Source organism: Artemia sp. Qi Xiang Cuo, chromosome 6, assembly GCF_049724085.1.
Source record: "Artemia sp. Qi Xiang Cuo chromosome 6, ASM4972408v1, whole genome shotgun sequence".
NCBI lineage: Eukaryota > Metazoa > Arthropoda > Branchiopoda > Anostraca > Artemiidae > Artemia > Artemia sp. Qi Xiang Cuo.
This window is the reverse complement of record NC_142799.1, coordinates 35,813,615-35,827,859: the sequence shown is the minus strand read 5'-3', so window position 1 is coordinate 35,827,859 and position 14,245 is coordinate 35,813,615. Positions and strand designations below refer to the sequence as shown.

The following is a 14,245-nucleotide window of genomic DNA, read 5'->3' as shown; positions in this document are numbered from 1 at the left end:
TCTCAGAACGAGTAAAACTTAAGTTGAATCTGCAAATCAAGCTTAAAACGAACAAAATCACTACAAACAAGAGTTTGGCTACTGTCCTTTTCCCTAACGGTAAAAGCATAAAGCCTATTCCGTCATTGGCTTTTTACTAAATTAATTAAAAAAAACTTTTTCCAGATAAAAAGTTTATCGTAGAAAAGTAAGGAACTCAATTGAACAAAAAATTAGAAAAATTAAAATCAAATAATTTAGCAAGTACGAAAATTCAACATATCAACAACAATAAATAAGTAATATTACACAGGAACAGAAATCACAATAATTAACCCAGTCAAACTCAAAACGAGCAGAAATTAACATAAGTTGGGCACACAACCCCTATGCCTTCCCAAGGCCCGAACAAAATTTGCATTTTACTGAAAAAAATATAAATGTTTTTACTTTTATAACTGTAATAAATCAAATAATATTAACATTTTGATAACTAAATATCAGTATATGTATATTAAACTGACAATGCACATTCAATTGCAATTTCCAATTTCCTGAACTTTGAACTGCATGGAAAAAAAATGGCTATCTCAAAATTTTTATTGGATGTGTTTGGGGAAATGGTGGGCGTGGAAGGGGCGTTAGTTGCCTTCCAACCCCTTTCGCCTATTGAAAATGGCACTAGCCATTTCAATTTCCAATCGAATGAGCCCTTTTTCAAGTTTCTACGACAACATGTTCTATAAAAACCTTATATGCCCCCAGGGCATAACTTACAACCCTTGCCCTAAGGGCTGTGGGGGACTGTCCTCCTCAAAACATCATTTCTATGTGAAAATCGAATAGGCTGAACAAAATGGCTATCTCAAAATTTTGATTCGGTGTGTTTCGGGAAATGGTGGGCGTGGAAGGGGTGTTAATCGCCTTCCAATCACTTTCGACTATTAAAATGGGCACAAACCACTCCAATTTCAAATTGAATGAGCCCTTTTCGAAGTTTCTACGACAACTTCTTCGATACGAAGTGCCCTGCTCTAAAGGAAAACATTAATAAATAATAGATTGTGCCAACATTATTCTTATATCCTCTCAGGGTATAACTTAAAACCCTTGCCCCGAGGGTTGTGGGGGAGTTTCCTCCTCAAAAGCATATTTTTTATCTGGAAATCAACTACGCTAAACAAAATGGCTAAAATTTTGATTGTTTGTGTTTGGGGGAAGGAGGGGGGGGGGGGGGGGGCTAGTTGCCCTCCAATCACTTTCGACTATTAAAAAGGGCACTAGTCACTCCAATTTCCAATCGAATGAGCCCTTTTTGAAGTTTATATGACAACTCCTTCGATACCAAGTGCCCTGGTATGGAAAAAAAATAATACATTTTGCGAACATCGTTCCTTACTTAGGCAGCGAGATCGCGCTGCCTTTAATATTTACAACAACTTTCAATATAAACCTAATATGCCCCCAGGGTATATCTTATAACCCTTGCCCTGAGGGCTCTCAGGGGGCTATCATCGTCAAAAACCTAATTTCCAGAACTTTCAACTACATTGAAGAAAATGGACATCTCAAAATTTTGATTTGATGTGTTTGGGAAAATGGTGGGCGTGAGAGGGGCATTAGTCGCTATCTAATTACTTTCAACTATTAAAAAAGGCACTAGCCCTTTCAATTTCAAATTGAATGAACCTTTTTGAAGTTTCTATGACAACGCTTTCAATAAAACCTTTATATGCCCCCAGGACATAACTTACAACCCTTGCACTGAGGGCTCTGAGGGGGGCATAACTTATAAGGCATAACTTATATTATAGGGCATAGCTTATAACCCTAAGAGACCTAATTTCCAGAACTTTAAACTACGTTGAACAAAATGGATATGTCAAAATTTTGATTAGATGTGTTTGGGAAAATGGTGGGCGTGAGAGGGGGGTTAGTCACTATCCAATCACTTTCAAGTATTAAAAAAGGCACTAGCCCTTTCAATTTTCAATTGAATGAACCCTTTTGAAGTTTCTACGACAACACTTTCAATAAAAACTTTATATGCCCCCAGGGCATAATTTACAACCCTGGCCCTGAGGGCTGTGGGGGAGAGGTTGTCATCCTTAAAGACCTAATGTCCAAAACTTTCAACGACGTTGAATAAAATGACTATCTAAAAATTTTGAATGGATGTGTTTAGGAAAAGGTGGGCATGATAGGGGGGCTTGTTTCCCTCAAATCAATTTCGAATATTAAAAAAAGCACTATCCCTTTTGATTTCCAATCGAATGAGCCCTTTTTCAAGTTTTTACGACAGCGATTTTAATGAAAACTTTATACGGCACCAGGGCATAACTTATAACCCTTGTCCTGAAGACTTTGGGGAGAGTGACCTGCTCAAAGGTATAATTTCCTGAACTTTGAACATCGTGGGACAAATTGGCTATCTCAAAATTTTATTGCATGTGTTTGGGGAAAAGTTTGACGTTGGACTGGGGTTAGTTATCCTCCAATCGTTACCTTCCAAGTTACTTTCGACTATTAAAAAGGGTACTAGGCCTTTGAATTTCCAATCGAATGAGCCCTTTTTGAAGTTTCTACAACAGCGCCGTCTATAAAAACCTCATATGTCCTCGGGGCATAACTTATAGCACTTGCCACGAGGGTTGTGGTGGGAGTGTCCTCCTCACAAACATATTTTCTATCTGGAAATCAACTACATCAAACAAAATGGCTATCTCAGAATTTTGATTGGATGTGTTCGGGGGAATGATGGTCGTGGGGGGGGGGGCTAATTACCCTCCAATCACTTTCGACTATAAAAAAGAGCCCCACCCCATTGAATTTCCAATCGAATGAGCCTTTTTTGAAGTTTCTATGACAACACCTTCTATAAAAACCTTATATGCCCCCAGGACATAACTTACAACCCTTGCCCTGAGGGATGTGGGGTAGTGTCCTCCTCTAAAACATAATTTATATCTGGAAATCAACTACGCTGAACAAAATGGCTATCTCAAAATTTTGATTGGGTGTGTTTTGGGAAATAAAGGGCGTGGAAGGGGTATTAGTCGCCTTCCAATCACTTTCGACTATTAAAAAGGGCACAAGCCACTCCGATTTCTAATTGAATGAGCCCTTTTAGAAGTTTCTACAACAATTTCTTTCGATACGAAGTGCCTTGCTCTAAAGGAAAAAAATAATAAATAATACATTTTGCCAACATCGTTCTTATATGCCCTCACGGCATAACTTAAAACCCTTGCCCCGAGGGTTGTGGGGGAGTGTCCTCCTCAAAAACATATTTTCTATCTGGAAATCAGCTATGCTGAACAAAATGGCTATCTCAAAATTTTGATTTGATGTGTTTGGGGGAATGATGGGCGTGGGGCTAGTTTCCCTCCAATCACTTTTGACTTTTAAAAAGGGCACTAGCCACTCCAATTTCCAATCGAATGAGCCCTTTTCGAAGTTTCTATGACAACTCCTTCAATACGAAGTGCCCAGGTATGGAGAAAAAAAAATAATACATTGTGCCAACATCGTTCTTTACTTAGGCAGCGCTATTTTCATTTTATTTTCAATGCTGTTTCAATACTTTTACAGTTAGGGAAATGGGCAGTAGCCAAACTCTTGTTTGTAGTGAAAGCTATATGTGTCTTGAACAGTCTTGGAAAGAACTGATAAAATTATTCAATATACAATAATATTAATTGCTGAAAGCTCATCAGCTTTCAGTAAAGCACCAATGATGCAAAAAGGCTTTATACATTTATGTTAGGGAAGGGGGCAGTAGTCAAACTCTTGTTTGTAGGGAGTTGTGTTTGTTTTAAGCTTGATTTGCATATTCAATTCAAGTTTTACTTGTTTTAAGATTTATTTATTCTTCTATATTAGTACTTGTTGTATGTTTGTTTGCTATGATTGTTCTTTTAATTTCTGTTCATTTTGGGTTTTATTTATTCTTTAATAGTATAAAGATTTTTTGTTTGATTTAAGCTTGATTTGCATATTCAATTTAAGTCTTACTCGTTTTAAGATTTAATTATTCATTTATATGGTCCCTGTTGTATGTTTATTTGCTATGATTGTTTGTTTAATTTCTGTTTGTTTGGATTTCATTTTAATACCAATTTCTGATCATTTCGAGTTTGATTTATTATAGATTTTTATTTCTGTTCATCTTAAGTTTAATATGGCCTTCACGTTTCTATGAAAAACATCGTTTTTGGAAAGTTTTTTTTTAATTTATAAAAGAAAAAGAGTGCAGGGTAGAGGGGTTCACTAGAGAAAAAGTAGACTCTTCATGAAAATAAACAAATACAACATATATTGACATTATCAGTACTCATTTTGTGCCAACAACAATTAACTAAATCCAAAAATCACATCTGTTTGCAAACAAATTACTTCAACTTCAACTGGCACTACTCAGAGGGAAATCATCAATTTTATTGGATTGGTTACAAAGACAGAGCACAAACTTTTCTGTCTTTTCAAAAATGTCCTAAATTAGAATACTGCAAAACGAAAGAAGTGCTTCTAGTCTAAATTGGAAGAATAATAATAAGTTTATTGTTCACTCTAAACATACAAAAAAATGCATGCTAGAAGAGTGCATTATATAAAAGAAGATAAAAACACACTCTTCATAAGAATAGAAAGAAAAAATATACTATCAATTGGTATCTAAAACATAAGAGTGTTCAATTGGCACCAATAGCAATAAAAAGAACTCTAAGATCAGATTTCAACATACATAAATTAACTGTAGGTTGATATTACTCTGCTCAAAGGAAAATCAATAATGTCATAAGATTGGTTACAAACCATCCTTCTATGCCCCCATGAGGAAACTTAAGGTGATTAAAAATAGTGGCTCTCCAGAGGGGGACATGGTAGAAAAAAGACTGAGACATTTTTAGATTGCAAGTTTATGCTCTTTTGTGGATTTATTCATGATTTTGACAATTCACCCCATCCCCTCTATATAACACTAGGCTATATACAAAACAAACAAAAAATTAAAAATTGTACCATCAATTCCTATTTTATATTCCTATTCAACACAATAGTTGCTTCACTGGTAATGCCCCCCCCCCCTCTGAAGGAAATATATAAAGCTCAAATAACAGTTCTGGGAATGAATTCTAAAAAACATGAACAAGGCCATAAAAATGAACATAAAATTAGCAATCTAAAATTGTCCCTCTTTTTGTTCTAGCATGTCTCCTTCTGGGGAGTCATTATTCAGAATCTTTACTGGGTAATTATGCAGTTTCCAACGTAGTTTTGCTAGGATGAAAGCAAATAAATCCTTTGGCATTTTTTTTTATACTCTTTCATAATTCAATAATTGTTTCTGTAGGAAATTAAATTTTGACACCTTAAAGGGCTCAAGACAGACCATAGTAATCAAAAGTTTAAAAACTTGCTTCTAAAAAAACTGACTTGGGAGAACAAATTTCCATTTGTTGCTGATTTTGGAATAGTAATTAATATTTTCATTAGCCTTAATATTGAAATGTCATTTTAAAAACAAATGTACATGAAGTTGTCAAAAGAGCCAGAAATCCCTCACACATTACATCACAGCAAAAGTAACATAATTTCTCACAACCACCTCAGATTAATACTTATGGCAGCTGGTACCCACATGGACATAGTCAATTAGTTCATAGACATTCTGACAAGTCAGACTTAGCAGGTTTGATTCTTCTGAGCCAAAAGGTAGAAGCTTTTCTCCAGAGCATGTGACATTTGTAAGCAGAGTTCCCCAAAGCACTGTTTTGGGTCCTACTATATTCCTCATATATATACCAACATTATGGTGAATGGAATAAAAAACAACATCACTCTACACTGTTGACTACAAACTGTTTGGACCCACTAATCAACAAAGCATGTAATGTGATCTTCTTAAAATCCAAACATAGGCACAAGATTGGCTACTTGGGTTCAACATATCAAAGAGCAGTGCCCTTCACTTTGGTAGCAATAATCCTTGCTGCCTGTGCAACATGTCTGATCCCAACTCAGTGCTTAAGACTAGTCCTGAAGAAAAATATCTAGAAGTACTAATAGATGAACAACTAAAGTTCCATGGCCACTGGCAGCATGCAGTCTCAAGAGCAAATTCAAGCCTTGGTATCCATAAGTGCACTATAACTAACTACTCCTGCAAAGTCTTTCTAAGGCTATAGTAAGGCCTGTATTGAATTTTGGTGCATGTCTCACCTCTCCTTCCTATAAGAATGATACTAGCCTAGCTGAGAGAGCCCAGAGGCATGCCACAAAGTGCATAGCTAGCCAAGATAATATCCCTTACAACAAGAGACTAGAGCACCTGCAGCTGCCAAGACTCGTTTTTGGGCACCAATGTATTGACATGATGCTGGTCTACAAGTATAATACTCAACTGAATAACCCCCTCTTTACCAAAAATTCAAGCCAGCAACCTACAAGAGGCCATTCACATAAACAGTCAAAAGATCTGGTTAATATGCAAATGCAACAACATTTCTTCTCTGAGTATGCTATCAATGACTGGAATAATCTTACCTTAAATCAGATTGTCTAACAAAATAAGGAAAAAATCCTGTAGAGTTGCTGGTCAGTGATAATGGGGAGCCATTGACTCAATTGTATCCTACTCTGCCTTCCATGGTTTGATGGACCAAGTCTTGCAAAAAGCAATCTTAAAGGTGTAAACAGAGGAAGCAATGACAGCAGCATCAAGAAGATTATTCCAATGGGCAATCACTCTATTGGAGAAGTAGTGGTTACAGACTCTGTGCCCTTTTCTGGAAACACTTTCTTACTATACCTCTTGTCCTGGAGGATACATTAAACTGCAATGAGTTTTGACAGGAGGAGTCAGCATTCAAAAGCTTAGAAGTCATAATGACATCACCTCTTTAAAACTTGTACACAAGCACTGGGAGCTTTAGCTTATTCAATTGAGATGGAGTCAACCCAAAAATCTCAACTGTCTTTTAAGTTCTATGACTGTCTACCTTAGTTCTGCCCTAAGATAGATGGATAGATGATAGACTATCTGTTGACAAGTGAAAGCGACATCATTAATATACATTCCTGAAAAAGGCTTATGCCTGCTGTTCCTCTCACTCAGACTATGTGCCTTGGCTTTTTCTCCAATTAGCCATGGATTGATGACAACTTGATTTTAACTCAAAATGAGATTGAGATTATTGCATCCATCAACAGCTTTTGTTGCCTATCTTTGGATATATTTTATTTTCTGCTGATCACCCTTGATCAGGGGTTTTGCAACACACATCCCAAATTCTAGCAATGGTTGCACAAGACCCTTGTACAGTTTGGTCATAACTTTGGATGATCTGCTGTGGATAGCATGTTTGATTATGCCTAAGGTCTGGGATGCTTTAGCAAGTGCTGTTTGTGCATGTTTGTAAAATTTTAGTTCCTCATCAACAACAATTCCAAAATCTCTCCCATCTGCCAAAGAATCAATCAATTGTCTTGAACCCTCCCCTCCTACCATATGGAACTGCCACCTTAGGCTATGTTCATTCTTCCAAAGTGTATTGACTTGCACTTCTGAATATTAAATTTAAGCTTCCACCTATGGACTCTAAGTGAAAGAAAATTCAGGTCTTTTTTTATGGAAGCTCTTGTAACTGATGACTCTGCAGAGCCAATAGGCTTTGAATCATCAGCTTAAAGACTTATCTTATTTCTTACACCTTCTGGAACATCATTACTACAAACACTGAACAATGATGGACTTTGTATTATTCCCTAAGGCATACACATTCTACTACCTCCAGATGGATACCAATATCTATTACTTTTATCTTTAGCCAGTATTGACAGACTTTATAAAATACTTTGTCAAAATCTAAAAAGATCATGTCAACTGGAGTATTGTGATCTTGCAACTTAATGATATAGTCATTAGCATGTATAAGATTTGCCTCAACTGAGCAACCAGATCTAAGGCCATGTTGGCTCTCTGTGAGCAGTTTGTCAAATGTTTTTTTTTGTAATTGTGGTATTCACAATTCCTTCAAGAATTTTACCAACTGTTGAGGAGATACTAATGGGTTGGTAATTGGTGAAATTATTCCTACTTCCACCCTTGCATACAGATGTAATATTTGCATTTTGCCAATCTTGAGGAACTACTTTGGTATATGGAGACTTTTGGAACAGTTTTGTTAAGGGAGGGGCAAGCTCCAAATATGCCTCTTTTAAGATCTGCATTGAGCTCCATCAGGCAAAAAGACTTATTTGGATTCAATTTTTTTAGCTGTAGTTCTACATCCAGATGTTTGATGGAGATAATTTGTACAGGCTTCTCAATATTGTACTCCAGCATTTCTGGCAAGGGAGCATTATCTCGAGGTGTGAAAACGAACTTGAACTACTTATTTAGGATTTCAGCTATATCTCCCAGATTGATTATAGTATTCTCAACATCTAAGAGTTCTGTTACTGAATGTCTACCAGACTTTTGGATTGAGGCATATTTCCAAAACTTCATTGGATTGGTTTCTGATGCTGATGCCAATGACTCCTCATACTTACTTGTAAGTTCTCTTGTAAGAGAATTGAGGGCTAATACTCTCCTAATATTATTCCCTACTGTTAGTCCCAATTCAAGGACTAGAGGTCATCACCTGAAACTTGTCAAGCTGTCTACCATATCCATAGTCTGTACTCAATTCTTTTCCCACAAATTGTCAACAGATGGAACAAACTAGCTGAAGAAACAATTACTGCCAAATCAATTGATGTTTTCAAACAAAGGCTGGATGCTGAGTGTTCCTCCAGAGAGTGTAAACTCAATTGGATGCAACTGATCATCAAACTGCACCTGGCCACTAAAGAATTTTGAAAACAACTCAAGTTACCATTCTGGAGCTCTACAAAGGAAAATCCTTAGATTGTCCAAGCTGCAATTTAAGGTAAGGTATCAGACTTTATTTTGCATCAGTTTAAAATTGTCATAATTTGCCTGTGTTGGAACATCCTTGTACCTTCTGAAATACTGATTGACCCAACAGCTGTGTCCTTTAAGTCCAGACTTGACAAGGTGTGGAATAACAAGTCTTGGAAATATGAGTGGGACTGTCTATCCTATTCAATTACCCACTGGTGCCAACCTAATCATAAGTGTCTTTCTGGGAGGCTGATACTGCTTGTCATACCCAACCATCTCACATATCCAAATTTGCTGTTGTATGATGGTATCAGCTCTAAACCACTGAAGAATGGTCATTACAGGCCATACCTATCTTGTGGTCACCATTACTGAGTGGGCTTAAATTGTATCTCTCCAGCAAACCTCTCTTACAGCACATCAATGGGCCCTAAAACAGTAAAAAAATTTCCTCATCCTCAACATGGAGCACAACAGATCCAGTATGGACCTTAGTTTTGCTCCAAAGAGCAAATTAAGGTAATTTTTAAGGGGTTTTGGGCTCCTTTTAAAAATCCCATCAATTTTGTTTTCACAATGACATTTTACTATTAAGACTAAGAAAATAACAATTACCATTCCTGAATCAGCTACTAATGGCAATGTTTCCTTGCTAGACAGTTTTTTTTAGAAACATGATTTTAAACTAATGTTATTATGGATTATTTTGCTTTTCCAGGTTCCATTAGGGGTTTAAAATGTAATTCCCCTCAGAAAAAATTATTGAATTATGAATGAGCATAAAAAAGATATCAAGAGATGTATCCACTTTCATCTTAGCTAAACCAGTTTAAGAGAAATATTTCCATAATCAAAAGAAAACAGAATGGATTAGTCAGGGAAAACATGTGGAGTGCAAAGAACCAAATGTAAAGGCAAAAGGCATGAGCCTTGGTTTCAGAGTAATTTCCTTTTTATTGTTTCATTATCTTTGCAGTTATGCCTAGACTAGGCTATATCATTATGGTAAATTTGGAGATATTTCAATTACAGAGCTATGAATTAGGTGATTTTACCACTTGATAGGCTAAGATATCTAGTATTTGGCCAGCTAATCTACTCTTTAATAGGTAAATCATTGTAAAATTTCTATCATACTACCTAGAAAGTGGATTGTTTCAACATTGAATGTGTCAAAATCGTCTTAACAAGTATGTGTTTATCTTGAATGTTTTGACTGTATAGAACAGTCATAACTTCAAATATACTGATAGACAAAAGTGGATCCAAATCTTGGCCACATATTTAAAACTTGAACCAAATCTTAGAAATGTTGTCTAGTCTTTAACACATGATCTTAAAATTATAACAACATAGCCAAATCACAGAAGCATTCAACCCTGGGTAGATTTAATCTTAGACAAGTGCTGTGAAACTGAATAATTGTACTTAAATAGGCTAGGGTGCAGAGGCAACTTTTGTCTAAATTCAAATATTTGAAAACCAGATGTCTTCCAAGATTGTAGTCAGTCAATTCCAACTAGTCTAGTCCTAACTATCAGCCAATCATAACTATATAACCAAGACCATACCCAGGGGGGGGGTTGACCCCCCCCCCAAATGTTTGTCCGACTTGTAAAAACGTAACAAAAATGGATATAAACAAATTTTGTATGCATTTTTTGAGGATTTTTTTGTGTAACCCCCCCCCCCTCAATATTGAATTTTGGTAAATGCACCTTGTGGGACATTTTGCTACACCTTTTTCTGTCAGATTTATTATTTTTGATATTTTGCTGCATTCTTGAACATTTTTGAAAGCATTCTTGAACATTAGGCATTAAGGAAGAAGAAAATCACATAATATTGCAAAATTTTTTGTTACAATTTTCATTTATCCAACTTAATAATGGAAATTCAGTGCTTGTGGATTAAAAAAAAAGATTTATTATGAAACAGTAAGTTTAAAACAGATGTTTAAGCCTTTTAACACCCTATATATTTTTATAGTTTTGTAATTTTCAAGAGATCAAAAAGGGATTAAATTTGAATTTCTGATAGAAGTGATTATTATATTTGTAAAGAGCATAAAAAAGGCATCAAGTGATAAATTCACTTTATTTGTAAGTCAATAATATGATTTGGTAAAAATTTACTGGCTAGAAAAGGGTTAAAATATTGTTGAAAAACTTACTAGGTTACAGTATTTGATTACAATTCTATTTTCTTAAAGTTATATAATCCAAAGGCATTGATTCATCATGATCTGATTGAATAAATAGCTTTTAAATCTTTTAAGAATTGATGTAGTTACTTTATGCCATTAGTAGCCTATCACTCTTGTTTAAGCCCCATGTAACCATAAATTGAAATGACTAGGCCTATTACATGATCAAGAACTGAGAAACACACAATAAATACACAAATTGAACTATATATTTGCACATTAGAAGGAAAGAGGAGGTAAAATATAATGGAGCTTTAGTCAAAATGTGTTAACCATAATTATTCTGCATATGCCTACATTATTATAAAGTAGGTCTAAGAACTGTAGTTTTTACACTTTTCTATAGCCAAAAATAAGAGGAACATTTTCATCTTTAAGGCTTCAGAAAGGATTTAAAATTAAATGTTAGAGTAAAATAATTGTAATATTCATAAAGAGTGTAAAAAAAAGCACTGAGTTGTATGTTCACCTAATTAATAGGCTAGCTAAATCATTGAAATATGCCCCAATTTATAATCATTGTTTATTTGTTGGTCATTAAATGAAGAAAATCTTTTTCCATACCAAATTGAATCAGCTAGCCTAAGCTATTTAGGATAGTCTGGGTCATAGCCTATTCTTTAACTATAAACCTCACTTACTTTCGAGAAATCCACCATGAGTCAAATATCTTCCTTCTTGGTCAGTTAAAACTGATATAGGCCTAGGTCTAGGAACTCCATTCTTCATATATACAGGGAGTCTAATAGGAATCCGGCTATCTACTGCCCTGTCCATATTTTGGATGTTTGTAAATTCTGCCAAACAAGGGTAGAAAAACGTGAATCTTATTCGTCATCTATTTGGCGAAATAAAAAATATACATACAGATACTACAATAAGCCAAATGAGAAGATTACGAATTGTCATATACATTTTTTGTAGAAAGTGCAAAAGCAGAAAAACAAACAAAGTAAAATTATTATAATCTAACTTAGACAAGTTCCAAACTGCACGCCACAAATACGCACATAGTTCAGAATTATAATATTTTACAAAAGCGGTAAGAAAATCCATATCTCACTTGTCACGGGACGTATGGCTGTAGTTTCAGAACAGATGCTGACGCTTTGCTAGGGCGTTTATTCCAGAGGTACTGATACAGGAGTGACAGTCAATTTAGTGAATATGATGGTTCAGAGAGGATTATCAAAATTTCTTAGGGATTCTGACAGTAGCCATACAAAGTTTCAAACTTTCAGTCCCCAAGCAGGTTCAGGTAAGGAACCTTAGTCTCACTCAATGCAATTACTAAGGCTCTAATATGAACCCTTTCTAATGAGTCGGACTCGCAGGTTATCAGATCGAAGGGCCATATAATGCAACAATACTCTAAGGAAGGAGGAATACAATTTGCGTACATATGGAAAGATTGTGGGGAAGATACCACGGACCTTGCAAGAACTTTCAATGACTGAAATCCTAAGGCTCCTCGCCTGAACATAGTATTGTCTTGTTATCCCATTGAAAATCAAAAGTTATATGAGCCAAGAGTATTTTGATCACTAATCGGGTGTGGAAATATAAAAGACCTTATGAGACCTATCAATCAAAATGAGCTAGAGATCGACTCCACTAAAACCAGAAACGCCCAATCGATTGGTCCAATCAAACAACACATATCCTCTTTCGTTCTCAAGATATCCTGAACTCTATAATCCACTCAAAAGATATTATAGCCAAATTCCAACCAGTTTTGCAGACCAAAAAGCGTGAAGTATACAACTTTTCCACAGCCGCAAAGATTGTCACATAAGTCTTCCCATGAGATTGCCCGAAAGGCACAAATGGAGCTCGAAGCAAAAAATAAAAAAATAAAAAACACACCAAAAATTTGTTTATATGCATTTGAAAAACAATACTTTTGTCACGTTGCACTTTACTGGTAGATTTCTTATTCCCAAAATTCCCTACCTTTATTACTGCGTATACACCTTCTTTAATTAATCCATGTGTAACATAGAATTCAGTTCTTTGTTTCTTTGGTCAGCATAAACGTATATTTTTGCATTTATTTTGCGTTTTTAAAATGGTAGAGAAGAAAATGGAAGAGGGGAGAGAAGATTCAAAAAATAAAAAGGATAGCAAACTACATAGAAAACATGAGAAACTAGAAAATTTAAAAATTTCGGGATGGGTTTAGATCTATAGGCTTACATCTTTCGTATTTTCCTGTTTTATAAATTAATGTATTGCTTATACACTAGGTGTAGGAAAAGAAAACAGTAATGGGTACAGACTGTTGCAATTTTGTAGGTATAACAATCTAGTTATAACCAATACGGTGTTTGGTCATAAAACGGCTCATAAGTTAACATGGTATTCACGTGATGGTAAGACAACAAACCTTATTGATTATTTTATTGTAAACCAAAGACTAGCATGATCAATACAAGATACTAGGGTATATACGAGTGCCGTTATTGATGTTAAGAGTAAAGATCACTATCTAGTAGTGTCAAGGGTTAATTTAAAGCAGAAATTTCGGAAGGTTAATTACCCCCCGGGAAGTTAGGATGTTGGTAGACTCCAGGATGAGAATTTGATAGAAACTTTCCTGGAACAGTTGAATACTAATGTGGAAGATGGTTGGAATAATTTAAAAAAAATAATTTGTGAAGTTGCTGAAGGTGTATTAGGGAAGAAAGCTAGAACTGCAGCTAAGAATATTAGTGAAAAAGCTTTATGTTTAATAGAAAGGAGAAAGGACTTGTACAAGAATTATCTGAGTGATAGATCAGATGAAAACAAAAGAAATGTAAAAAGAGTGGAGAAAGCATTAAAATATGAAGTAAGGAGGTGTGAAGTGAAGGCCATGGATAAAGTTGCCGAGGATCTGGAAGATGCAGCTAGACGGCATGATAGTAAAATATTGTACTGGCATGTTAATAAATTGAGAGGGAGTAGTCAATCCGGACTTGTCCCAGTTAAAGATAGGAATGGGGTCGCAATTAGCGATAAGAAAAAAACTAAAGAGAGATGGGCCGAACACTTTGAGAACTTGCTTAACCGAGATAGAGTTGCAGGAAAAAATGTAGAGGAAAATGAAAAAGCTTGTGATACTTTGGATGTGAAGGAAGATTTGTTTTGTGAGGAGGAATTAGCAACAG

General features: G+C 35.5%; 1 protein-coding gene across 1 annotated transcript in view; it reads right to left on the bottom strand.

Annotated features, from left to right (window-relative positions):
• LOC148951172 (zinc finger SWIM domain-containing protein 3-like) overlaps positions 1-11,873 on the bottom strand; it is a 91,692-nt gene extending 79,819 nt beyond the window's left edge. The window contains exon 1 of the mRNA XM_089090697.1: positions 11,738-11,873. Coding sequence (XP_088946823.1) covers positions 11,738-11,873 — 136 coding nt within the window. The remainder of the gene's footprint in view (positions 1-11,737) is intronic.
• Between the last annotated feature and the right edge of the window lie 2,372 nt (positions 11,874-14,245).